The sequence below is a fragment of the Echiichthys vipera genome (genome assembly GCF_963691815.1).
Source record: "Echiichthys vipera genome assembly, chromosome: 22".
NCBI lineage: Eukaryota > Metazoa > Chordata > Actinopteri > Perciformes > Trachinidae > Echiichthys > Echiichthys vipera.
Genome location: NC_139847.1, coordinates 18,939,691 through 18,965,989, shown reverse-complemented (window position 1 = coordinate 18,965,989; position 26,299 = coordinate 18,939,691). Strand labels below are relative to the sequence as shown.

General features: G+C 45.0%; 2 protein-coding genes across 3 annotated transcripts; one reads left to right on the top strand and one right to left on the bottom strand.

The window, feature by feature from the left end:
• Positions 1–1,896: 1,896 nt before the first annotated feature.
• med11 (mediator complex subunit 11) lies at positions 1,897–5,552 on the bottom strand. The gene is made up of 3 exons (XM_083937202.1): positions 5,344–5,552; positions 3,236–3,366; positions 1,897–2,131 (listed from the first exon to the last, which is right to left on the bottom strand). The coding sequence occupies exons 1-3, from the start codon at positions 5,411–5,413 to the stop codon at positions 1,904–1,906; spliced, it is 429 nt and encodes a 142-aa protein (XP_083793328.1). The 5' UTR covers positions 5,414–5,552; the 3' UTR covers positions 1,897–1,903.
• Positions 5,534–22,831, top strand: pelp1 (proline, glutamate and leucine rich protein 1). 2 transcript variants are annotated; one of them, XM_083937196.1, is made up of 19 exons: positions 5,534–5,790; positions 5,968–6,032; positions 7,998–8,103; positions 8,209–8,358; positions 10,341–10,412; positions 10,514–10,573; positions 10,655–10,811; positions 11,012–11,144; positions 11,240–11,327; positions 12,809–12,897; positions 13,036–13,149; positions 13,255–13,405; positions 15,706–15,859; positions 15,972–16,027; positions 16,142–16,275; positions 16,488–16,590; positions 17,982–19,610; positions 21,648–21,974; positions 22,320–22,831. In XM_083937196.1, exons 1-19 carry the CDS (start codon positions 5,539–5,541, stop codon positions 22,410–22,412), a joined length of 3,933 nt encoding a protein of 1,310 aa, XP_083793322.1. In that variant the 5' UTR covers positions 5,534–5,538; the 3' UTR covers positions 22,413–22,831. The 2 variants fall into 2 exon arrangements, with proteins under 2 accessions (XP_083793322.1, XP_083793321.1); XM_083937195.1 differs by having other exon boundaries at positions 21,645–21,974.
• The last annotated feature ends 3,468 nt before the right edge of the window (positions 22,832–26,299 follow it).

The following is a 26,299-nucleotide window of genomic DNA, read 5'->3' as shown; positions in this document are numbered from 1 at the left end:
GCATTCAAACGTCTTTTTTAACCACTAATACTGCTGAAAATAACAGCAAACCTCTGCAGCAGCATGAGAAGAGTCCTTACATAGAAAACAAAGCACCAACAACGTAGTTAGTGAACCCAGAGTTTATTAAAAGAGTGTTTTTAAGACTTACCTACTGGCCCCTGTACCAGCTCCTCTCATAGTAAAGTCCATTCAAGTGGATTACCAAAGTCAATCCAAAAGGAAGGAGCCCAATGGTGATTTATTTAGGAATCGGTCGCTTCTTCCAATCTAATCTGGGGACAAGGTGTGGTTGATGAGGGATGGGGAATCCTCCAGAGCAGTCACACAGCGTGTTCTGGTATTCAATGATTCCAGGCCATGGTGAAAAGGGTCACTCTGTTGGCAGCATAAACATTCTTCTTCTGTGCCAATGGGCTCACAGTTCCCACAAGTACACCAAAAAACAAGACTGATGCTATGTTTGATGCTACCTCTACCTGTAGCTCCTTCCGGTAACACATGCCCCCACCCCCTTGCGTGACATTTCTTTGCTGCAGGGAAATTTGCTTCCTTTTGGACTTTGGTAATCCACTTGAATGGACTTTACTATGAGAGGAGCTGGTACAGGGGCCAGTAGGTAAGTCTTTAAAACACTCTTTTAATAAACTCTGGGTTCACGAACTACGTTGTTGGTGCTTTGTTTTGTGTGTAGGGACTCTTCTCATGCTGCTGCAGAGGTTTGCTGTTATTTTCAGCAGTATTAGTGGTTAAAAAAGACGTTTGAATGCCTTCACCGTACTGCTACGAGCTAATCACTGTTAGCCACGTCCGTCTGTTAGCGACTCTCCAGGATTTCTCCGTTAATAGTTCATACATGAAAAAAAACGGTCTTGATGGTTTATCTGATCTATGTAAGTGCAGAAAAAGACAATGGGATGATTTTGCGCGGGAATTACACTTTAATGACGGTCCGGTAAGGATGTCAAAAGTATCAATACTTCAATAACACAGGTGTCACAAAGATGCCATATCAACATTCAAGAGTATTGAAAGTATTGAAGGTATAGAAAAAAAAGATCTACAATCAGGGCCTATATTCACAAAACACTTGATCTTCCACCAGGAGTTCTTAGCTAAGACAGAGGGCGGGTTGACCCTGTTGCTGGGGATGATGTCATGTTCCTTCACACTGTGATTTGCTATCTCAGGTCTGTTTTGAGTCTGTCAGTGACTTCTTGATAGAAATACTGTAGAAGTATGTTTCTAACCAAATAAAACATTTCCAATCAAATGGCTTAATATGAATTTGAAAAATGATTTGCTCCGAGTGACCACTTCCAACTGTTCACAGATTTAGAATCTGCTTTTAGCGCTAAAACGCTTTGTGTTGCGTTTATGTCAGTGACTTTTTTTCTGTAAAAAGTACAGGATGTCTGATCTATTTTGTGTGCCTCTGACTTTTTTTCTTTTTACTGTGGCAGCAAAAAAAGGTATCAAGTATCGTTTTTTTATACTACTATAGTATTGAAGTTTAATATTCTGCTCTCTAACAACCTTACAGTCTAGAGTTACTTTTCACTGTTCTCAAATCAGTCACTGGCTTTGGTCACTCACTAGTTTGTCACTTACAATATTCCACACAGGTGAAGTTCTATAGGTGGAGACAGTTTTGATCTGTGGTTTTCTTCTGATACATTTCTCTCTCAGACAGAGACAATCTGCAGCCGGACACGGTCTACATATGGCTCTTGAGTAGGAAAAAGTACTAGCGTACAACAAAGTATACCCAGAAAGGCAGCATACGTACACATTTTTTGTTACATGCAAAAGTTTTCTTTATGTGATACTTCAGTATTTGTAATAACAATAAAAAAGGCTGGTGAGATGCTGCTGTACACCCAGTGAGCTCCCTTATCTACCCTCATGTCTGCTGTTGTTGTTGCTGCTGCTGCTGTTGCTGCTGTTGTTGTTGTTGCTGTTGCTGTTGTTGTTGCTGCTGCTGCTGCTGCTGCTGCTGCTCCAGCATCACCTCACAGGTGCGTCCCAGGTCTCCCAGTTTCACCTTGGCGTACTCGGCTCTGTTCAGCGCCATCTGACAGTCCTTCCTGGCTGAATAAGTGGAACCTTCATGAGGTTGACCAGTAGCCACCTGGAGAAAAGACAGGGAAATGACTGCTTTGTTCCGCTGCTATATTATATTATAATATCATACTATATTGGACTAAACTGTACTCTATTGCCGATGGGGATCCCACTGTGACATTAGATTTGTTTCAAAAGTAAGGAACTTTTTTTAAAAATAGAACTTTAGTTTTTTTATTGTGATGACACGTAAATCACAAAAATGACCTGAAAAGCAAAACCTACAATTTCTTTGTAAAACAGAGCACCACATTTGATTATATAGAATCTTATATAGAATCCACTTCTTAGTTTTAACTTACAGTTTAACTTAACTTATAAAGATATTTCTTATTTACAAACTTCTAAATAAAATTACTTAAACGTGCAGACAGCAACATTTGTTTTATCATATTCGCTGAAGCTGAAACCATGCTCTGATAGATCAACATAAATCATCTGGTTTTAGGAAGAAAAAAAACGGGCCTTTAAGTGCACAGGATTCTGGTGCACGCGCACTGACGAGCACTCGATGGGAGGGAGCGGAGGAGCTCAGTGGTAGAGGGGGAGGGGCGTGAGAGTTGTAAACACTAGAAATTTGAGGCAACTCAATCTGCCAGACTTGCTGATTGCAGCTTTAATATTGTCAATCAAAGAACTTTATTGTTTCTGAAACAGTACTTGTACCATGAGAAAATAAAGCTTTTGTTCCACTTGCAAATACAAACATTTATACTACAGCAGCAGCGATTAGTCGACTTATTGATTAGTAACTAATTGATTAGTTGACAAATGGATTGGTCAATTGACAGAAAAATAATCATCTATTTTGAGAATCAATTAATCGTTTTAAGTATGCTTCCATGCAAAAAATGCCGTTTGAGCCTGTCAAATATGAAGATTTCCTGCTTTTCACATCCCATCAAACTGAATATCTTTTTATTTTGGACATTTAAAGATGTCACTTTGGACTTTGAGATACTGTGATAGATGCTTTTCACTATTCTCTGAACTTTCAGCGAGCACACAATCAATGGATGCATTAAGACAATAATCAGCAGATGAAAGGATAGTGAGAAGGATGGTTAGTCGCAGCCTTAACTAATCCCCAATGCATGACTGTGTGTTTGACCTGTGTGAGGTAGCGGATCTGGCCACTCAGCTCGCTCTCCACTCGGTTGACGGAGCTGGTGAACTGGACCAGCTGTCTGTCCAGGAGGCTGGCGTTGTGTTTGTCTTTGGAGAGTTCCAGGACTATATTACCTGCCGGGGGAAGCACACAACAATATGTCAGCTGTATGACCTTATATGTTTTTGAAGGGCAGGAAAAGAGGTTCCGACCAAAAACAGTTGCCTATATCTACATCCAGCAGACACAGAGCAGCATTAGCATCCATTTAGAGTTGTGTTTGTGTCTGAAAGCTCAGTCTTTTGGCTCTGCTTTTAGTCTCTGAGAAAAAGAAAAGTGTCTTGTTTTTTAATTATTAATAGTCAATTCCGTGGCCAGATTAACCTATGTGGGGGCATCAGTTTGCTGTGATGCCCCACAGCAACTTAAGTCTGTCAGTCAAAGGTTTAATATGTAGAATCTTTATTAAAAGCTTTTTTTTTTTTTTTTTTTTTTTTTAAATAGTACACTCACGGGACATTTTCAGGGGTACAGAATGAAAGTATTGCTTTTCCATAAAAAAATATATTTAGTCTGAATTAATGTATTTTTAAAAAATGTTCTGTTTCCATGGTAGCAGCGTGGCAATAGGGCGTTGCTGGTTGTCTGTTGTTGGGTGCAGCTACTGTAGGCAGCGAAGGGGGCGTTATTTGTCCCAGCAGCTGAGTGAGCGGAGACGGGCAACAACCAGAGTCAATATAGGCCAAACATTCACTTCATGGACTGAGAGAAAGGAGAGAAATGGCATTAAATTTCACGCCCACACGGCTGTTTCTCCTTGATCGCTAACATCACTTTCATCTTTACTTAGCTGGAACGGCTAACACTAATGGCTAAAAGTAACTGTCAGTCAAACTCCTCTGCAATACTTTTTGTGGTGGGATTTGCCGGAGGGGATTGGTTGACACACTCTGCAACAAACCTGGCAACCCGACTGCTGGAATTATTTTTTTTTGACAGTGCTGAAATCAAATTAATCTCCAGGTCCCAGCTTTCAGAGGATGCACACCATTTCTATGTGGCATCTGTTGACCCGCTGTCCCTCTAAACCAGGGCTGCCCGACCCTGCTCCTGGAGGGCCACTGTCCTGCATGTTTTAGGTTTCTCCCTGCTCTAACACACCTGAGTCTAAAGATTTTCGACAAGCTTTAGCTGCTTGGGGTGGCAGGTCCATAGGTGACTCGGTTGGGAGCCGTAGGGTCGCTGGTCCGAGTCCCTGTGTGGACCATGAATGGAACGTGGGCTGGTGGCTGGAGAGGTGCCAGTTCATCTCCTGGGCACTGTCGAGGTGCTGTTGAGCAAGGCACAGAACCCCCAACTGCTCGGGGCGCTGATCCTTTGGCAGCCCCCTCACTCTGACATCTCTCCATTAATTGCAAATCCTGTTTGTGCATGTGCTTGATAACGAGCACATCATTAGAATCAGGTGTGTTGGAGCAGAGAGAAACAGTGGCCCTCCAGGAGCAGGACAGTGGCTCTCCAGGAGCAGGACAGTGGCTCTCCAGGAGCAGGACAGTGGCCCTCCAGGAGCAGGAAAGTGGCCCTCCAGGAGCAGGACAGTGGCCCTCCAGGAGCAGGACAGTGGCCCTCCAGGAGCAGGACAGTGGCCCTCCAGGAGCAGGACAGTGGCTCTCCAGGAGCAGGACAGTGGCTCTCCAGGAGCAGGAAAGTGGCCCTCCAGGAGCAGGAAAGTGGCCCTCCAGGAGCAGGACAGTGGCCCTCCAGGAGCAGGGGTGGACAGCCCTGCCCTAAACTGAAACATCCCGTCCCCTTAAAGACAAAAACGGTCTATGGTCTTTGTACATGACGTACCACTTCAGTAAATATCAGGCTCTCTCAAGTACAACTTTAAGTACTTTCGTAGTGTTGTATTAATTTAGTAATTAGTGTTTCCCTTTTTTATTTGGGAGATTCCTTAGAGTGCCACAGTTTGAGAACCAGTGCCCTGTGTTGAATGTTCGAGTAAGCCCTGTCGTAGTGTCAGTGTTGAGTGTGTGTGCTGATTGTTAGTGTTGAGTGTGTGTGTGCTGTGTGGTGAACTGTGAGTGTTGTGAGGTGAACTGTGAGCTCACCGGCACACTGCAGGACCATGGCTATCTCCTTCTCCACATCCTCCAGGGCTCTGAGCCGCTCGTTCGCCATGAGTGAGCGGTAAAACGGCTACAGCCGGCGGCTCTCAGGGGACCAGGTCCGCGGCGGTCCACAAAGTACGGTCCAGACAACCCGGCTCCGAGTAGACAGGGGTATAACTGAACCGTCTTGCCTCGATGCACCCCTACGAGACTGAAGCGTCGAAGCTGCAAGTCAACAAAGAAGGCACTAAATCTACGTCACTGCGTCGCACGCTTGTGACGTTCGCTTGTTGGCATAGAGGCAAGATGGCTACATCGGCCTGGCTGCGTGGCCCGTCTGCCATGAGACTAACAGAAGGTTTGGTGTCGGTTCTGAAAGAGCAGCGTCCAGAGTATTTGCCCGCGCTGTTGGCCAGCTACAGGGAGCACGGCGTGTTTCAGACTCAGGTACGGACCGGCCCGGGGAAGCGTGTTAGCTGGGGGGCTAGTTACCTGTTAGCCTGCCGTGGCTGTGCCTCACCACGCTTTGTTGGAACATCTGGAGGTCCAGTGTAGAGACGTGCCGCCGTGCATGTTCAAATACCTGCCTCCGCTCTCATTTAACACCCGTGCTTGTGTCTGCAGGGCGCGGGCGCCGTCGGGGGTCTCGTGGGTTTCAGCAATGCCAAACTTGGCTCGAGCAAGACCAGGTGAGCTGTTCTGCAGAATCTAAAGGCCACCATCACTAACCACAGTAGTCACACAGCCGTCAGTGACGTCACAGGCAGTGTTGACACTCATTCTGACCATATTAGAGAGAGAAAATGCACTTTTTCTCTCAGCTGACATAGAATTTCAGTTACACCAAACATATCAGAATCAGAAACACTTTGATAATCCCAGGGGGAAGTTATTTTCATTGCAAACTCCACCTGTACAAACAACATATTAACATTATACACACACACACACAACTATACGAGAGAGAGAAAAAGAAAGCATGACTTTATTAGTCCTGTGAGGGGACATTCACTTCACTCTTCTTGTTGTTTTTTTTTAAACACACACAGACCTCAAATATGCACACATGCACACACAGGTGCTATATACATGCATTGAAGGAGAGATGTCAGAGCAAATGCCCCATGAGCGCCCAGAGCAGTTTCAGGGCTCGGTGAATTGCTCAAGGGAACCTCTGCAGTGCCCAATCCACCCTCCTCTCTTGGTCTGTATGGGGACATGAACCGGCAGCCCTTTCTATTCCTAAGCAAAGTCCCTATTGACTGAGCTGCTGCCGCCCAAAGTATATCAAATTTACAAAAGTAATAAATACAGATAGAAACTACGGTAATACTGTGCAAAAGAACAGATTGTTCATGTTTGAGTCCCTATTACAGAGAGGAGGTTACAGACTCCATGGGATGCACTGTATAGTTTAATGACCCCAGACAGGAAAGATTTCCTGTGGCGCTCTGTGGTTCATCTGGGTGTGAGGAGTCTTCTGCTGAAGGTGCTCCTCTGCTGGGCCAGTGTGTCGTAGAGAGGGTGGGAGACACTGTCCAGGATAGACCAGAGCCTGGACAGTGTCCTCCTCTCTGCCACGGCGGTCAGGGGGTCCAGCTCCTCCCCCACCACATCAGCAACCCTCCTGATCAGTTTGTTCAGTCAGTTCGGATCCCACTGGCCACAAGTTATGCTATGATATCAATGATATAATGTTATAATAATGCCATTCTAAGTATCCTCAAATTCATAAATTGATAGTTACCTTATGCAACAAATGACAAAGGTGCCTAAGTTAAACCCTGTATTAACAATTTAAAAAAAGCAGAGTTGGCCTTTTATAGATGTAAGATTGTAGCACAAAGGACAAGAGGTGGGAACCACAGAGTAACTCGCAATACAATACTATCACAATATGCTGCCAACGATAATGACGGTGTCACGATAGAGCCACACAAGATACATGTACAATCGTCTACGATACGTCACAATATCTGTGTCACTGCAGAAGAAGACATTTCCCTACAAAGGCAAAAAGCAGGAAGGATGTGTCGATTCACTGCACTGGGGTGCCGGTTTCACAGGATTTGACAAGTGAGATCAAACAATGTACAACAAAGTGCATATCTTAGTCTGAACTGATCCAGTAAAGGGCGCTGTGGCTGCAGGTTTTCATTCAACCAATCAAGAACACACCTGACTCGACTTATTCAATCACCTGAACTGTCTTCACACAGTTGATTTGTTGGACCAGGTGTGTTTTTCATTGGTTGGGATGAAAACCTGCAGCCACACGGCCCTTTACTGGGTCAGTTTGAGACACCTGTGTTAGTGCCTCTTACATGAGCAGCGTGGCTCTGCAATTCTTGTTTTGTTAACTTTTACCAGACAGAGGAAACGAGAATCCCTTTGCAGCTCCTATGTAGATAAATATTGTAGATGTAAAGAATAAAAATCACACTAGTAGTTTTAGTCTTATATTTATAGTCAAACATTTTTGAACATTTAAGGCTGAGAGAATGATCTGAAATCTGAAAGCCAATAAAAGTACTAACAGATAACACAAATCTATGGTGTTTCTGAATATTTGACTAAACAGGGGAAGGTTTAGCGGTAGTTTTGGGACAAATCTCTATCTCCCTGTTGTGTGTGTGTGTGTGTTTTATGTGCAGGTTTGAGGGTCTCTGTCTGCTCTCCATGCTGGTTAAGGACAGCTCCAGTGATCTGTTCCAGCAACACTGTGTGTCCTGGCTGCGCTCCCTGCAGCAGGTTATACAGGTACCACACATGACACACAACTGCCTCCTCTGTCAAAACTTAATAAAGACTCTACACAAGCTCTTTTCTGATCACCTGTGTGTGTGTGTGTGTGTCATCCTGTAGTCCCAGGCTCCAGTTCAAACCATCCAGCTGGCAGTGAACATTCTGAAGGACTTGCTGCAGTACTCGTCCCAGCTAGCGGAGCTGGCCAGGGAGGTCGGCCTCAACTCCATCCTGGGCATTCTCACGTCACTGCTGGGCCTTAAGACGGAGGTGAGGGGACACGGCAGGACCATTACAGAAAGGGGTTTAAATATCTGGGAACTTTTTTTGATTTGCAATTTGACTTTTACTTCTAACACTGAGTATATTTTTAAAAAAAGCACTGCAGCGCTCCCGTCTTATCAGAAAATGTAGTTATTTTTATGCGAGCAAGAATAATTTGGATCTGGTATATCAGGGTCTTGTAGAAAGCGTGCTGTGTAACAGTATATGAACATTGTCTGGTCACCGGGGGGTTAAAAACTTGTAAAATCATGGGGGGAGGGTGCAGAAACAGCTGAGATGAATATATAACGATAGAGTTGAATGGAAAGCACAGAGGATTGTGGCTGACCCAAGTCACCCCCTGGACAATGAATTTCAAAAACACCCCCCAGGAAGGCGCTACAGAGCTGCCAGAACAACCAAAAATACACTCAGCGGCCACTTTATTAGGTGCACCTGGTGCTTAATAAAGTGTCAGTGTGGTCTTCTGCTGCTGTTCCCTCTCTGTAGAAAGTAGGTGGTGTTGTGTGTTCACAGATGCTCTCCTGCATTCCTCTCCTGGAACCAGTGGATATTTGAGTTACTGTTGCCTTTTTATCAGCTCCAACCAGTCTGGCCATTCTCCTCTGACCTCTGGCTAAAACAAGGCATCTGTGCCCACAGAACTGCCGCTCACTGGATATTTTCTCTTTTTGGGACCATTCTCTGTAAACCCTAGAGATGGTTGTGTGTGAAAACCCCAGTAAATCAGCAGTTTGTGAAATCCTCGGAGCAGCCCGTTCAAAGTCACTTCAATCACCTTTCTTCCCCGTTCTGATGCTGCTTTGAACTGCAGCACATCCTCTTCACCATGACTACATGCCTAAATGCATGTGGTTGCTGCCATGTGATTGGCTGATTAGACATTTGCGTTAACAAGCAGTTGGACAGGTGCACCTAATAAAGTGGCCAGTGAAGGTATTTATAAGAAGTCATTCCGAATTACAATGTCAAATTCATGAACGTGCTCTGTACATCACCTTTTTACTCTTTATTTATTCGTTTATTTCAGGCATGTCAGTTATATAAATCCTCATCACACATTATCTTGGTTTACAATTCACACGACCAAGGGGAAAGCAGGAGAAGCAAAAGCTTATCTAGTCCCGCCCCGTTACCTAAGAATACTTTATCTTCATACTATTTCTCTCATGACGTTGACATAACATGTTTCATCAGAGCTGCAGACCAGCTTTAGCTTCTGAGTGTCTCGATTGACAGGACTCAGCTGAGATCTTCAGTGGTGACTTTTGATCTCTCCCAATTGTACCAATAAAAAGAAAAAGACAAAAAACATCTTGCTTACTCACAAGTTGACATTTGCCTTTCTTTGTGTATTGAATAACGTTATTTATTCAACGCATGTTCTTGTTTGAATTTGTGTGGTGAAGCCAAAGACAAACTTCCACATTGTGGACAATAAAGGAAAGATTAGATTAGATTAAAATAACAATATCCAGGATTTCACATTCTAGACTCTACTCCCCATTCGAACTGTATTAGTTTAATGTGGGGACGTGGAGTAAGGTCATTTTTTAGTCCTGTCTGAATGTCAGTAAAAATTGAGGCAATTTTCAGCCTCTAACTAAAAACCCCTCAGGTAAAACTAGTCCCGTCTGAATACGACCCTCTGTAAAACATATGATATTCCGTTACATCCTGTTAAAACGTAGTTTCTGCGGGTTTTTTGAGCATGAAGAAGCATTCATCACTTTTTTAGATAATCGATTTTGTCCTTTAGTTTTGCGTTCACTTAATTTTGTGATATCAGGAAGCTACGTAGCACGCTAATGTAGACAGTGAGGTGATGGAAGTGCGTAAATGGAGTAACCCCTCCCACCTCTGGTAGAATACAGGGATTTCTTAATCCCGTCAGAATAGGGCTACGCTGACTCTCCCTGGAACAGTGGTCCTAACACTAACCAGCTCTGTTCCTCCTGTGATCTCAGTGTGAGCTGGCAGCCATGGAGGGGATGACCGCCTGTATGACCTTCTACCCCAGAGCCTGTGGATCCCTCAGGGTACGATCCACTGATGTCGAAACTTTGACCTATGTTTGTTATAAATCACTTTTGGATCATCGAGGGGGGGGGAAAAACTTGAGCTGTCTTTTCTCTTTTAGGACAAACTGGGAGCCTATTTCCTCTCCAAAATGGACAGTACAAACAAGAAAACCCAAGAGGTTTGTGGCTCTCAAAGTTGAGGTGAACATTTCATCCGTGCCTTGTTTTCTCCATCTAACTCTGCCTCGTCATCCTGTCAGATGGCCTGTCTGTGTTACGGTCGCCTGCCCTGTCTGGGGGGCCTGTTGGACAGAGGGGTGGGTGCTGGCAGAGCTGAGGGCTGGACCAATCAGATTCACTGCCTACTGGCCTCAGCCAATGGCCTGCTGACTCAGCTCTACCAGGGTTCAGAAACAGGTACACTTCTCTAACTGTGTTTATGTGGAGCCAGTCCATTTGTGTTTGAGGAGTGGGTTAGGAGGTAATCCAATTCTCTTTCTCTGTATACCTACAAAGAGAAAAACAGACTGTGAGACTCAGATTATATTTCTAACTAACACCCGTCTCCTTGTAAATGGAATTTTGAGTATTTCGCCTTTCATTGCGCTTTTACTCAGATGGAGCGGTGCAGTATGAAGGTCCGGGGGTGGAGCTGACCTTTCCTCATCTCGACCAATCAGATCCCCTGCTGCTGCTGCAGCTCCAGCACAGATACACAGCTGTCTGCCTGGCACTCAAACACACACTCAGGTACAACACACACACACACACACACACACACACACACACACAATGTCTAAGATTGTACTTCTTTCTTCATCCTGGCTCTTATCTCTCTCCATCAGGGTGGATCCAGCCTCTGCTGTTCGTCTGCCCGTCAGACCAATACTCAACCTGGTGTGCAGAGTCCTCGCTGTCAGCTGCAAGAGCATAGTGAGTGTGCCCACACACACACACACACACACTGAGTATTTCACAATAGAGTCTGGGAAGGAAAGATCACTGACGGCAATGGCCCGGACCAGCATTCACATCATCGCCAAGACCATGCCCCATTTTGGTGGATAGAAAACAGAGGATTCTACCCATCTTATTCTTGGGGTGTAACTGTAGAAATGATTACGGGTGAAACTTCTGGTGAGGTAGTGGAAGTAGAAGTAGGCTAGTTAGTCCCTGTGGCTAACTGTGAGAGCAATTTGCCTTAAATATAGCAAATACAGCTTTGTATTTCCAACAGATAAGGATAGTTTGGGTTGAATGAGGTACATATTCACAGTCAGTGTGTTACCTACTGGAGTAGCAGAACACAGCAGTGTCCTGCTGTGGACAGAGGCAGCAGCTAAACATATTTTAGACACCTAAATAAACCAGTATCAGTTTAAGTGTATGCTATATTGAGGATATTTTCCCTGCTTTACCTTGCTGTCAGACAGCCCTTTCTGACAGAGAACTGAAGCCATAAATGTATCTATGCTCTCACAACAGTCACCAGACTCCATTGACAAAAAACAGTAATGTTACCTCGCAGAAACACGTAAGTTCCTGGTCTACTGCTGCCTCTATCGATTATAGTTAGTTCATTTTGTTCCACCCTAACCCTTTAAAACGCCAAAGTCACACAATAACACAAATAGGCAGTGGTGGACCAGCAACTCTTAGGTTCTGTGAGCTAAAACCACACGAGCTGTCCGAGCTGAACAACCAGGGGATCTACCATGAGAGCAGCTTGTTCATCTTTACGGAGACATGGCTTAACCAGCTCGTACCGGATGCTAACGTGGATCTGCCGGGATTCACTGCCGTGAGAGCCGACAGAGACATAAAAGCGAGCGGAAAAACCAAAGGTGGGGGACTCATCATGTATGTCAACAACCGCTGGTGTAACCCAGGATAAGCACACACCAGCCACCTGTACAGGAAGACACAGAGCAGGTTGTACTTCCTGAGGAGATTGTGGTCCTTCAACATTTGCAGCAAACTGCTGTGGATGTTTCACCAGTCTGTGGTCCCAGTGTCCTCTTCTACACTGTGGTGTGCTGGGGGGGCAGCATATCCACCTCCAGGACACCTCCAGACTGGATAAAGTTATCAGGCGGGCCGGCTCTGTGGTCAGCATGACTCTTTCATTTTTTTTTTCCATATAGCACTGATCATCGCTCGGCAACGACGTAATATAGCTGTCTGCATGACTAACGTTAGTCATTGCAGGAGATTTCAAGGCCGGTTAATGTAAAATAGGCAAAATCAGGACAGATTACAGCGGGATTTGTAATTACCTCAAGTGAAAGCTGGCAGTTTTTTAAAGGAATAGTGGCGTGGCCTCATGTGCTACTCATCTATACTGATCTGGTTTATATACACTGTACCAAATGCATTAATAAAAACTACATACTGTGTTTCTGTCTGTCTGTCAGAATTTAACAGGAGATGGAAGTGTGAGGTTGCTGATCTTGCCCATCATACACACCAACACACTGGAGGTCTTGTCAGCTCTTATCACAGCGTGAGTTCTGACATGAATTCATACTCTTCTATCATATGCAATAGTTGAATAATTCTGAACACACCAGAGACTACATAACATAACAGTCTAAACACTGTGGTGCTGACGCTGTCTGTACTGTGTGTGTGTGTGTTGCAGCGTACGTAGTGGCATGATTCAGTATGCTGCTGTTCTACAGAGGTTGTTTTCTCAAACCCTGTCTGCCTGGACGCCTCAGCCTGAAGCCAGTCTGGGTCAGCAGAGAGCCTTCAGGTACCTCGCTGTTTTCTTTTTTATTATTTACATGATGTGTTAATATCAGATTGTCAGATTTTGATTTTGCAGCTGATGTATTTGTGTCTCTTCATCACCCCATAGCTCTGTGCGTGTATCAGTGTACAGAAGCCTCGAGCTGTGGGTGCAGATGGCCGGAGCCTCAGCCGGCATCCTTCAGGGAAGCCCTGGTCACTCCGAACTCCTGTTCAGTCACCTGCTTAGTGACATCACGCCAGGGGCGGAGTCTGTCAAGGTTAGTTCCGTGTACCGAATGATAGGTTGTTTTTTTTTACCTTCAAAGCTTCTGTTGAGGTTCTCCATTGAAGCTTCAAATGTCAGTCATTGTGTTTAAGAGGGCTGCCCCCAACCAAGGATTGCCTTGGTCGACCAGTGGTCATCATTTAGAGCAATCAGTCGACTAGTCGAAGAATATATATGTTTATATGAATATACCTTACATGTTTAAGGTGGTAGGTCATGTTCCTCTAACGTTACTTACATGTTTAAGGTGGTAGGTCATGTTCGGCTAACGTTACTTACATGTTTAAGGTGGTAGGTTATGTTCGTCTAACGTTACTTACATGTTTTAAGGTGGTAGGTCATGTTCGTCTAACGTTACTTACATGTTTAAGGTGGTAGGTCATGTTTGTCTAACGTCACTTACATGTTTTAAGGTGGTAGGTCATGTTTGTCTAACACTACTTACATGTTTAAGGTGGTAGGTCATGTTCGTCTAATGTTACTTACATGTTTAAGGTGGTAGGTTGTGTTCGTCTAACGTTATTTACATGTTTAAGGTGGTAGGTCATGTTCGTCTAACGTTATTTACATGTTTAAGGTGGTAGGTCATGTTCTTCTAACGTTACTTACATGTTTAAGGTGGTAGGTCATGTTCGTCTAATGTTGCTTACATGTTTAAGGTGGTAGGTCATGTTCGTCTAATGTTACTTACATGTTTAAGGTGGTAGGTCATGTTCGTCTAACGTTACATGTTTTAAGGTGGTAGGTCATGTTCGTCTAACATTACTTACATGTTTTAAGGTGGTAGGTCATGTTCGTCTAACATTACTTACATGTTTTAAGGTGGTAGGTCATGTTCGTCTAACGTTACTTACATGTTTAAGGTGATAGGTCATGTTCTTCTAACATTATTTACATGTTTAAGGTGGTTGGTCATGTTCGTCTAACGTTACTTACATGTTTAAGGTGGTAGGTTATGTTCGTCTAACGTTACTTACATGTTTTAAGGTGGTAGGTCATGTTCATCTAACATTACTTGCATGTTTTAAGGTGGTAGGTCATGTTTGTCTAACGTTACTTACATGTTTAAGGTGGTAGGTCATGTTCGTCTAATGTTACTTACATGTTTATGGTGGTAGGTCATGTTCGTCTAACGTTACTTACATGTTTTAAGGTGGTAGGTCATGTTCGTCTAACATTACTTACATGTTTTAAGGTGGTAGGTCATGTTCGTCTAACGTTACTTACATGTTTAAGGTGGTAGGTCATGTTCGTCTAACGTTACTTACATGTTTAAGGTGGTAGGTCATGTTCTTCTAACATTATTTACATGTTTAAGGTGGTAGGTCATGTTCGTCTAACGTTCCTTATATGTTTAAGGTGGTAGGTCATGTTCGTCTACTGTTCCTTACATGTTTAAGGTGGTAGGTCATGTTCGTCTAACATTACTTACATGTTTAAGGTGGTAGGTCATGTTCGTCTACCGTTCCTTACATGTTTAAGGTGGTAGGTCATGTTCGTCTAACATTACTTACATGTTTTAAGGTGGTAGGTCATGTTCGACTAACGTTCCTTACATGTTTAAGGTGGTAGGTCATGTTCGTCTAACGTTCCTTACATGTTTTAAGGTGGTAGTTCATGTTCGTCTAACGTTACTTACATGTTTAAGGTGGTAGGTCGTGTTCGTCTAACGTTCCTTACATGTTTTAAGGTGGTAGGTCATGTTCGTCTAATGTTACTTACATGTTTAAGGTGGTAGTGGACGAGTGATAGGCAAAGTTTTTCTTGCGAAGTTAGAATGTGGCCTTCTTCGGTTCATCCTTGTTCTTTAAAAAAATTATCCCATATTTGAGACGTCTTTCCTGAGTCGAAGGGACCTGCCGTGTTAAAAAAAAAAAAAAAAAAAACACCAACAGTGAGTGAATTCACGACTTCGTGGCCTTTCAGATTAAAAGCCCTCCAGCTTTTTAGGCCAGCTGCCAGTCACATAGATTTTCACTTAATTTTGACAAGACACAGCTCCAAATGTTTTTTGTTTTTTTTCCTGTGACTGTGAGAAATATCATGTTTAAAAAGAATGAACAGCAGAAAAAGCTGTGCAGCATTCAAATGTTGATTTTAGAATGTGAATGTCAGTGATATGAATAAAGCTTCGAAGTTTGTTTGTATTTCTTCAAGCACAGTGTAAAAAATGCCTTTTTATTGATTTGAATCAGTAGTCTGCAGGTGTCTACTGTTGGCCGTATGTCAGTGCACCAGCAGGGAAGTGTCTTCAGCTCCCCCTCTGTCCCTCTGTTCTCTCCTGTCCTCCAGCTGCGGGTGGGTCTGTCAGCAGATGCGGTTCCTGGGGGGAAGCCGGGCCCGCGGAGGACGAAAACCTTGGTCATATCAGACACAGTCGGCCCGTCACTCCAGAGGAAGGGAGACCTCCATGCTAATCAGGACACTTGTGTTTCAGCGCTCAGAGGTGAGACTCCTCCTCACTTTGATTACTTCCGATAATAGTCTTGTGATTTTGATAGGTCTGGTGGTCTTGGTGCAAATCCAGTGTAATCACACCGACATTGTTTTCTGCACAGCACTGAGGCAGATCATACTGACCAGCGGGACTCTGCTGAAAGATGATATACACAAGGTAAATATCACTGTCGTCACATAACTCACCTGCTCTACTGCTGAATGGACATTCTCTTTCTCGATAGCAAGCAGTCAGTTTGTGATTTTAAGCCCCGTTACGATTTCCTCGCAGCGTCTCCATGAGGTGGTGCTGCCGCTGTGCGTGCGTCTACAGCAGCAACAGTCCAGCAGCAACCCTTCCTCTGAATCTGCAGGGGCCGTCAGCGGGCAGCACAGCAGCGCCCTCTCCAGACAAGAGCTCTACAGGTGCCGCCTGCATTCACATGCAATGCAGTGTTTGTTACTGCGTTTGATGTAAAGCATTTAGTGTACGAAAGACTGTCTACCAAAGCTGCATTACATCATGTTTAGTTTGACTATTGTGTTGAAGTAAAGACAGGAAAAAGGAAGACTGTTGGCTGTCGTGTAGTCCAATGTACATGGGTGGATTTCAGTGTTGTGGACTTGTGGATTTTCAGGTTATTGCTGGCTCTGGTCCTGGTCCCATCACCCAGTTGGCCTCCACCTCTCACCTGTGCCGTGTCCATCCTCAGCAACGGACGCAATGACCGCAACCTCAAGGTGAGCGCTCTGAGGGAGGGAGACACTGCTGAGGGGTGCTAGCGTGTCAGACAGTTTGAGGAACAGTTCATTAAGAGTAGAGCTTTTCCCACCCGCAGAACTCTGCGTATTTCAGTGACTATCGCAGTTTTAACCTGGTCATTCTCGTGAATCATGTACACGTTATAAACGACAAGTAAACATCCTTGCTGACTGTTTAAGGCCACCTTCCTCATGTGTAGGGTTAGCTCAGCTAGGATTAACTAACCTCATGGGATTTCTCAGCTGGAGCCCAGTGGTGGAATTTAACAAAGTAAATTAACTCAAGTATAAATTTGAGTTACTTCCATTTGATGATAACTTTTTTTACTAGTTTATACTTCTACTCCACTACATCCCAGAATCAAATATTGTACTTTGTACTCCACTACGTTATATAGACATATAAATAAATAAATTATAATTAACGCCACATTTTCCAGCTGCAACATTAAAGGCAGAGTACTGATATTTTGAAGTGTGGTTGTATAAGGTGCTTCTCCATGGTCAGTGTGTCTCCTACAGTAGATGACAGTTATCACGTCTGCAGTTTGGAGAAGCAGACAGGAGACACAGACGCTGCTGTGGACGGGGGCATATATCTTATATCATTATTTGTTTATCAAAACAAGATGTTTTCTTGTTGTATTCTAATAAACACACAAAAGACTTCATCAGTGTATTAAAATCACTAAAACTTTCTTCCCCCTACCTGATTTTAGTTGCATATCTTGTCACATTTTTCACTAGCCTACAGTTTGCCGGTGTGATTTTATTCGTAACATCAGGAATGTAAATGGTAAATGGTAAATGGACTTGTACTTCAATATAGCGCCTTTCAAGTCATCTGACTACTCAAGGTGCTTTCACATCACTTGCCACATTCACCCATTCACACAGACATTCACACGGATGGCAGTGGACATCTACATACCATCTAATCTGATCTAACCATTCACACCACAATTACACACCCATGCGCAGCACGGGGAGCAATTTGGGGTTCAGTGTCTTGCCCAAGGACACTTCGACATGTGGACCGGGGGAGGTGGGGATCGAACCACCAATCTCTCGAACAGAGGACGACCCACTCTGCCACCAAGCCACAGCCGCCCACTGTGAAACTCAATTGGTTATTATTTACAATTCTGGAATGCTATCGGCACAGCAGTCACTTTCAGTCGTTGCAACATTTCAAGATCAATGCTAGAATTTTGCCTTTTATGTTAAAAAGTTTGGTTTATTTGCCAGTGGACAGTGTATAGAGACAGGACTCATGGAGGGGGGGGGACTGTGACAGCGGCCCCTCACAGTGAGGCGTCATACTGTGTTTACAAGTTTTTATTGACTCTGTGCATCCTCTTCCCTCTCAGGTCTCTTCATTCTGCACTGAGGCTCTGACCATCTGTAACTCCCTCCTCCACCCCCGCACTCCCTCCATCGCCCTCCCTTTACCCCCCCTCACCCTGAAACCCACTCCCACCGCTCCAGTCCTCCCCTCCTCCCAAGGACCTTCTTCTGGACTCACGTTGCCAACGCTCCTCGGAGGCCCTGCCCCTGGTCCCCCCTTCTCCACCCGCCACTCCCTCGGCCTGGGTCCCTCTTCCCTGCTGGGTTCTCTGGAGAACCACCTCTCCCTGGTACCGGGGCTGCCGGGCCAGGCCCCCGCTCCAGGAGACATGATCCTGTCCCCGCACGCACACCACCAGCAGGACCCTGCTGGGCTGGGCCTCCCAGAGGGGCAGAGACCTGTGTTCGTCCGCTATGACCGAGAGGAAGCGGAGGATGTGGAGATCTCTCTGGCCAGTGACTCGGATGACAGCGTCGTCATTGTCCCTCCGGGGATGCTGAACATGGAGAACCAGCAAGATGAGACGGCAGCAGCGGCGAACTCTCAGAGCATGGCCTCTGCTGCACCAGTCACACTATCAGGAGGAGAACCTGTCACCATGGTCCCCACCACGGCAACAACGACCACGATAGACAGGGTCTCGCTCCCCAACGACCTCGCCACCTCCTCCCCTCTACTCACCACCTCCACCACCCCTATCAACTCCTTCCCTCCTTCCATCTCCTCGGTGGTGTCCCTGGTTCCACCGTTGAATTCCAGCACGCTCACCGCTCCACCCGGCGGTCTGGGGGACTCGTTGCCCGGCAGACCCCAGCTCCAGCAGATGCTGATGCAGCCCTCCGCAGCGAGCCAGCCCGGTCCCATGGGTCTGCCGCTCCAGATGCATCAGCTGAGCCAGCAGGGACGACACCTGCACCAGCACCAGCCGCCGCCCGCCAGCAACGAAGACTCCGCCGTCATCAACATCAACAGTACCGATGAGGAGGAGGAGGAGGAGGAGGACATGGAGGATGATGAAGAGCTGGACGAGGAGGACGAAGGGATGGACGAGGAGGACGAGGAGGAGGACGTGAGCGATTTTGCAGAGGACGAGTTTTATGACGGGGAAGAATACGATGAGTATGATGAGGAAGAGGGGGAAGAGCTGGAGGAGGAGGAGGAGGAGGAAGAGGAGGACGGGGATATACCTCCACTGGAGGGAGCAGAGGACAAGGCCGGAGAGATGGGGGCAGAGGGTGGGAAGGTGCTCAGAGCAGCGGTGGATGAAGGAGGGATGGCCGGGTTCAGCGTGGAGGGAGAAGCCGAAGGGGGGATAGAGGAGATCCAGACCAACAGGGCACTGTTCGGAGAGGACAGGCTCAAGGTGCAGAAGGTGGAGAGCATTGGAGTCCTGGAGGAGGCGCGGGAGGGGGAGGTGGAGGGAGAGGAGGACGAAAGCGAAAGGATGGACGACCCCACCATGCCACAAATCCTGTGCGTCACCGGAGGAGCACTGGAGGAGAGGGAGGAGACGGAGGAGGCGGGAGCCGCAGATGGAGGAGGAGAGGGAGGAGATGGGCTGCAGGAGGAGGGGAGGTCGTGGGAGCAAGGAGCCAATGAGATTGAGGTGACACCCGCCCCAGAAGAATGCACAACCAATCAGAATCAACAGGTTGGAACCACAGCTTTAAAATCTCTCGACTTTAAGTGTAATTCTGGCATATAATCTTGCCATGGTCTTTTTCGACACATGCACACATTGAATAAACCATTTAGACAGTTTTTTTCGTGTAACAACTATTAACGGAGAAATCCGGTAGAGTCGCTGACAGTTGTAGGTGGCTAACACTGATTAGCTCAGGGCAGCACGGTGAAGGCATTCAAAGGTCTTTTTTAACCACTAATACTGCTGAAATTAACAGCAAACCTCTGCAGCAGCATGAGAAGAGTCCCTACACAGAAAACAAAGCACCAACAATGTAGTGAAGCCAGAGTTTATTAAAAGAGTGTTTTAAAGACTTACCTACTGGCCCCTGTACCAGCTCCTCTCATAGTAAAGTCCATTCAAGTGGATTACCAAAGTCAATCCCAAAGGAAGGAGCCCATTGGTGCTTTGTTTTCTGTGTAGGGACTCTTCTCATGCTGCTGCAGAGGTTTGCTGTTATTTTCAGCAGTATTAGTGGTTAAAAAAGACCTTTGAATGCCTTCACTGTACTGCCCGGAGCTAATCACTGTTAGCCATGTCCGACTGTTAGCGACTCTACCGGATATCTTTGTTGATAGTTCATACATGAATGAAACTGTCTCAAGTGTCAAAAAAGAGTTGATTTTACGCTGGATTTTCAAGAGCGTCAAATACACTGTGCTTAGTTTTTTTTATTTATGATAAATGTTTGAGTGTACTGTCAAACTGTAAAATGAGAAAGTTTATCCGGCCCGTCGGTTGGTGCGCGGGGCTGGTTTTTGCTCGACTTGGTCATAAACTTTCTCATTTTACAGCTAAACAGTAACTAAAATATGTGATAAATCTGTAATACAGTAACCGAATATTGAGGCGTTTTATTGATCAGCCTAGTTTCACAGTCTGAGTTTTCTGAAGGGAAGAAGAAGCGCTGACATTTGCTCTTTTCTCATTGGGAACAATGGGGAAAAAAGACTCTGGTGCTCAGAAAAAACATGACATGGACAGACTTGTTTTTTTATCAACTTATTGCCAGAAAGTGAATTGGCGTGTTTTTGAACATGTCAAACTATTCCTTCTACTAGTTTAGTCTTAGTATAGTAGTAGTATAAGTAGAGCTGTCTCAGTGAAGGGACTTCCCCTGAGGTGACTTAGAGTGGCTCAACAGAGCGATCCGTGGTATTATTGATCCACGTAATGCAGAACCTGACCCCAGATATGAAATAGAAGTGCTAACAGTAGTGGAAGTTAGGTCCTGTTTAGACAGGGACGATCTAGAAAGGAAACACAAACGTGGCGTTGCATTCTGACTCTTTATTCCGCGTTTAGACGAGCGTCTTTGGGGGAAATCTGCATGCATACAGTGACGGTAAAGTGTGTGAAATTCAATGTAGTATCCACGTCAGGTGACTAGGTAGAGCTGTGAAGCACTGACACACAACAGCACCCAGAGCTGGTGTATGCGCAGAAACTTCCTTCTCTCCCTAACAGCGGAGAAGCAGGACGCCGTACAGTGTGACAGGGATCTGCAGCACGGTCTGCAGCCTCCCACCGCCTCGGGTCCACCCAGGACACTTAAATGTCCCACTGATGGAAACAGTCCCACATGTTTGTTGTGTTTTACCTATTTACTCTGCACATGGATGTTACGGAAACACGTATGTAACATCCAGCACGTTTGTGTTTTTACCCCTTTAGACGGAAACACAACGGTGGAGCGTTATTAAGATTTCCACTCTGGAGGGTGGCTTCACTTTTTTGCATTTTTAAGCCTCAAAAACGCTGTCGTCGTCTAAACAAAAGGCACATCTGATGAAATATTATGTCGTTTTCACCCGCGAGCGTTGTTGTTTAAGCAGGGCCTCAAACTCGTCAGGTGAAGTGTGAGCAGTGAGCAGTCTAGAGCTGTCCACTCACGACGGAAGTTAAAAAAAAGAATGAAAAGTCTGCTGAATGTTTCCCCTCCTCCTCCATTATCTGTTTTTGTTCCACTTATAGATAAATTAAGCTCTTATTGTAATTCAGCAGGAGTCAGGAGCTGAACCTGCACAGGAAGCCAGTGTGAGCGATAACCAGCCATCCAGCGCTCAGGAGGAGCAGCTGCCTGTTGTTCAGCAGGGAGACTCTGCAGCTGCAGCAGCAGCAGCAGAAGATCCCCAAACCTCAACTGGCTCTAGAGCAGAGGAGCAAGAGGAGAAGCAAGCGGAGAAAGGAGACCCGATAGAAGCAGAGCAGCAGGAGACGGAAGGAGCAGGCGGGCAACAGAGTGATGGAGAGGAGGGGAAAGGAGTGAAGAGGAAGAGAGACGAGGAGCACGTGGAGGAAGAGGCGGGGCAGAGCACGGAGAAGAAAAAGGTAAAAATTCATTTCGAAATTTCCAGGATTGAGGGAAAACTTTGGTGGTTACCGATACAGTAAAATGAATGAAAATCAACCTTTTTTATTTGGATTTTGCACCGCAAATTTCCTCAGAAGAGCTGCTTTCTTCAGCCAACTCTAGAAAATAAAGAATAAAAAAATTAAAGGATCAGTCAATTACTGAAGATTTAAATAAAGAAACTCAAACTAAACTAAATAGTACACCTTTAAAGTGTCATTATAGAAATATTTCCCACTAACCACCAGTCACTTTGAGCAGACGTTCCTCTCCTCAGCGTCACGTGTGTAACGGCAGATCCCGTCTCTCTCTCTGTCCCTCAGGTGGACGACGAAGCCATGGCGTCCATGTTGGCCGATTTTGTGGCCTGTCCACCCGACGATGAAGACGGCGCCTCTGGATCCAACCGCTCCTAGATATTTGCCAACCTGAGCCGATGCGATCGAAGTTACCATGGATACAGCAGAGACTGCTGGGGCACTGGATCATTAGTTTAGTTACCTCACACAGCAACTCCATTATCATGAGCCCTTCCAATCATCGGCCAGTGTTAAGATCAACAGGTTTTCTTTTATTTAACAGCATTGCCAAGTTCAAGCAGCACCGTGGGAGGCGCGGGAACTTTTCACCGTCACAACACACGGCTTGAGATCGGCAAGAAGTAGTTTTCCACGAGCTGAGAGAAGCAGCACGTGGTCTACAGCAGGGGGTGAAACGTGTTCATTATAATGTCTGACGTGAATCTCTTGGATTTGTATGTTTCATGTCTGCTCTTTGTTTTGTCATCACTGTCCTGTACTTTGTTATAAAAAAGTCAAAATAAATAAATCATGAGTTACACACACCCTCTCCCCCTCAGACTAACTCGCTGCCCCGCCCACAGTATGTGATGTCCCCCAGTGACGTCAGGCCATTCTTCATTTAAACTCCTTATTTTCAGATGGACATTTTGCTTTTGAATTTTAAAATAATTAAATTAATACAACTAAGGCTTATTCTCTATCAATTAATCTGCAGATTATTTTATTATTTAATCCTTTGGTTTTATAAAATGTTTGTCTGTGATGTCTTAAAGTCTATACTGTATATGAAACGGATAAAAGCAGGGACTCTCCACATGTGAAAGGCAGAGAACAGCATTTTCTGCTACTTTTGTATGAAAACTTACGCTTAGGCTGAACCCATTATTAGAACAGTTGATTCTTTGTCTGTCAGCTCTGATACAAACCTTTGTTGAGGCAGAAATCTCAGAGACGGATATAGGAAACCAGAGAAATGGGTCTAATTAAATCCACACACACACACACACACATTCCTATTACACTTCTGCCCTTACTACAAGCCTGACTCAGAAGTCAGACGTTCCTGATTCGTGGGCGACTGTGGCTCAGTGTTAGAGTGGGTCGTCCTACATTCGAGATATTGGCGGTTCGATTCCAAGCTCCCCTGGTCCACATGTCGAAGTGTCCTTGAGCAAGACACTGAACCCTGAATTGCTCTCCGTGCTGCGCATGGGTGTGTAAATGTGGTGTGAATAGTTAGATTAAATGGTGTTTAGAGGACCACCTCCATCAGTGTGAATGTCTGTGTGATATGTGACAAACTGTGAAAAGCGCCTTGAGTAGTCAGAAGACTAGAAAGACACTATATAAGTACAAGTCCATCTACCATTTCCGATTTCTAGCAGAGTCACTAACATGGCGGCTTATTTCCATTTAGAGAGGGAATGTCTCCACAGACACGGATATTGGAATAAACAGCAAAAAGTCAAGTAGAAGGTCTTTCATTAGTGGGTCATACAATCAATCACCAGTGTTTTAACTCACTCTTTGATAGACATTAATATAAAGGACAATTAAAGAGAAGAAAGTCTTACGGAGTACAACTTGAATTTTTCCAGAACAACATACTTGAGAGTTTTGTTCAGGAAATGCTCCAATATTTGCACCAACAGAATAGAACGCCACTGACTCTAAACCGATCTGTCTCCCACAAACCTATGCAGTTCATTGTAATGTTATGTAATCGTGAGACAAATATATATATATATATATATTAAATATAAACAGTACAAAGAAAATATAAATCAAAGATGTGATTATGAGCTCCGCTGTGTTGGTCATTATCTGGACTTGCGGCCGACCCATCTTGTATGTGCTGTATATAATAGTTCATATGCTGCTCTCCTCCTCTCTCCCCTGGTCTGCATGTCAAAGTGTCCTCGGGCAGATAGATGATTAGCCATTAGATTAGATGAGATGGTATGTAGATGTCCACTACCATCAGTGTGAATGTGACAAGTAGTGTGAAAGCACTTTGAGTAGTCAGAACACTAGAAAGTCCATTTACCGTCTCAATCTTAGGTATAAATGAATAAAAAACACGATAGAAGATTAGATGTTAAGGTAGGTTATATACTCACATTTCCTTAAAAGAAATCTTGTCATAAATCAACAGTAGATATACTTTTCTTATTATTTAAGATCAAAAGCTTGTAATTCAGTTTTGAAGGGGTTCAAATTTGAAGCGAGTTTTTGAAAACTGGACGGCAGTTGTGTCTGTTGTGGACCAACTGAGACATGAATGTGGGTTTCCTGTGTCACACGTGTTATTAATACACTTCTGGGACAAAGGGAACACTGAATAGAGCCAAATGGTGCTTCAGAGTATTGAGACCTGAGTTTGACAGCGGAGACACCACTAGTGCAGCTTTGGAGCACACCGAACACATAAGAAGATCTGCAGAGACCTGGAGAACGCAGATGGATTTGATCTGAAGAATAATGAAGAGGAAAGTGCTGAAATCCAGATGAGCCGGGGGTCCAGCAAGGATTCATGCTGTGATTGTTGCCAGTGTACTTGCTCTGTTTTGGCTCGACAGTGTGACCTTAATACTTTTACTGACCCGATGTGAGAAAGGAGGGTAATAAAAAGGACACCTGACTGAATAATGCATCCACATCGCTTCTGTAGAGGAGACTGTCTTATCTGAGAGTTGTTCCTGGGAGACGGCCCCTTATCTTGCTTGCAGCAGTGTCTTGTTGTATGAAAGCTCTGTATAAATGACTGATTAGATCTTTGTCAGACTTGTGAAGCAGCTTCGGTGAAAGAACTCTGTCCATATGCGGCCGAATAGTTTTGCTATGACGTGTTTGACTTGAATAAATCTATAAAACTCAGCTGAGCTTAAACTGAGCTCTTATTTCTCACCAGGGGAATCATCGTCACATATGGAGCTTGGATTGTTGCAGTGTTAAACCTGGCTGAGGTGGAAGAAACAATAAAGCCCATGAGAGAGAGAGAGCTGATACAGATCCATAAAATATGAGTTCACAGTCACTATGCCATGCTTTGTCTAAGCGGTGATGTGCTGGCGTGTCAGAGCAAGTGTTGAGCCAGTACACATCACATTCCAAAGCTGAAAGCATGAGTTTAACGCTATGTTCCCACTCCTCACGCGCTCTGACCGTCACCAACTGGACAGGGATTGATGGGGACGTATGCTCATTTTCAGGTCGTCTTTAGGGTCGAACAAACAGGCCTTTCACCCGAAAGTCAGCGTTGACTTAAATTGAAGTCCCACTCAAGACATGTTTTAATCCTGTAAAAAACACTCAGCTGTGATTTTGTTTAAAGGTGCATTCACGCAAATCACATTTCTTAATTGGGCCACTAGATGGAGCCAGTGGCGGAGCGTGTCAGATATAAACAAGTGGGTGTCTCTCCTACTCCATACATCAGCGGTGTCAAGCTCCAATTCACAGTGGGCCAAATTTAAAAACTGGGACAAAGTTGCGGGCCAAACTCAATATCTACCAAAAAAAAAAGACTGCAAATGTGCATGTTTTCCTTCTCTCTAGATGTGTAACGTTGAACCTTTCCAGTGCAGGTCCTTGTTCTTGTCGTGGTGTTTCTTCTGTTTGATTCTTTGATTACAGCCACGGTGACAAACAGCTCTTTACCTTCAGACACAGATCATCTGAAAGCTCCTGTTCTCCATCTTTCTTTTGGACGTTTTTGTGGAGGGGTGGATGAAGTTTGTCTGCAGAGACTGGTAGCATGGATGCTCATGTTTGTCAACAGAAAAGTAGACGTGTATGTGCTTCATACTCGCGGGCCAGCTCTCACAGAACCTTGATATGATCTTGCGGGCCAAATGTAATTACACCACGGGCAATGTTTGGTCCACAGGCCTGAGTTTGACACCCCTGCCATACATGGATATGCATCTGACCCCCCCCCCCCCCCCCCCCCCCCCCATCCTCCCTCCTCCCTCTCCAGGCTGAATGAACATGCGGCAAAA

Coding starts and splice junctions, on each gene's coding strand:
- med11 (XM_083937202.1), bottom strand. CDS start 5,413: ATGGCGAACGAGCGGCTCAGAGCCCTGGAGGATGTGGAGAAGGAGATA. Junction 3,367..5,343: donor CATGGTCCTGCAGTGTGCCG/GTGAGCTCACAG, acceptor TTCCCCCGGCAG/GTAATATAGTCCTGGAACTC. Junction 2,132..3,235: donor AGATCCGCTACCTCACACAG/GTCAAACACACA, acceptor TCTTTTCTCCAG/GTGGCTACTGGTCAACCTCA.
- pelp1 (XM_083937195.1), top strand. CDS start 5,539: ATGCACCCCTACGAGACTGAAGCGTCGAAGCTGCAAGTCAACAAAGAA. Junction 10,574..10,654: donor CAAACAAGAAAACCCAAGAG/GTTTGTGGCTCT, acceptor TCATCCTGTCAG/ATGGCCTGTCTGTGTTACGG. Junction 13,406..15,705: donor CAGGGGCGGAGTCTGTCAAG/GTTAGTTCCGTG, acceptor CCTGTCCTCCAG/CTGCGGGTGGGTCTGTCAGC.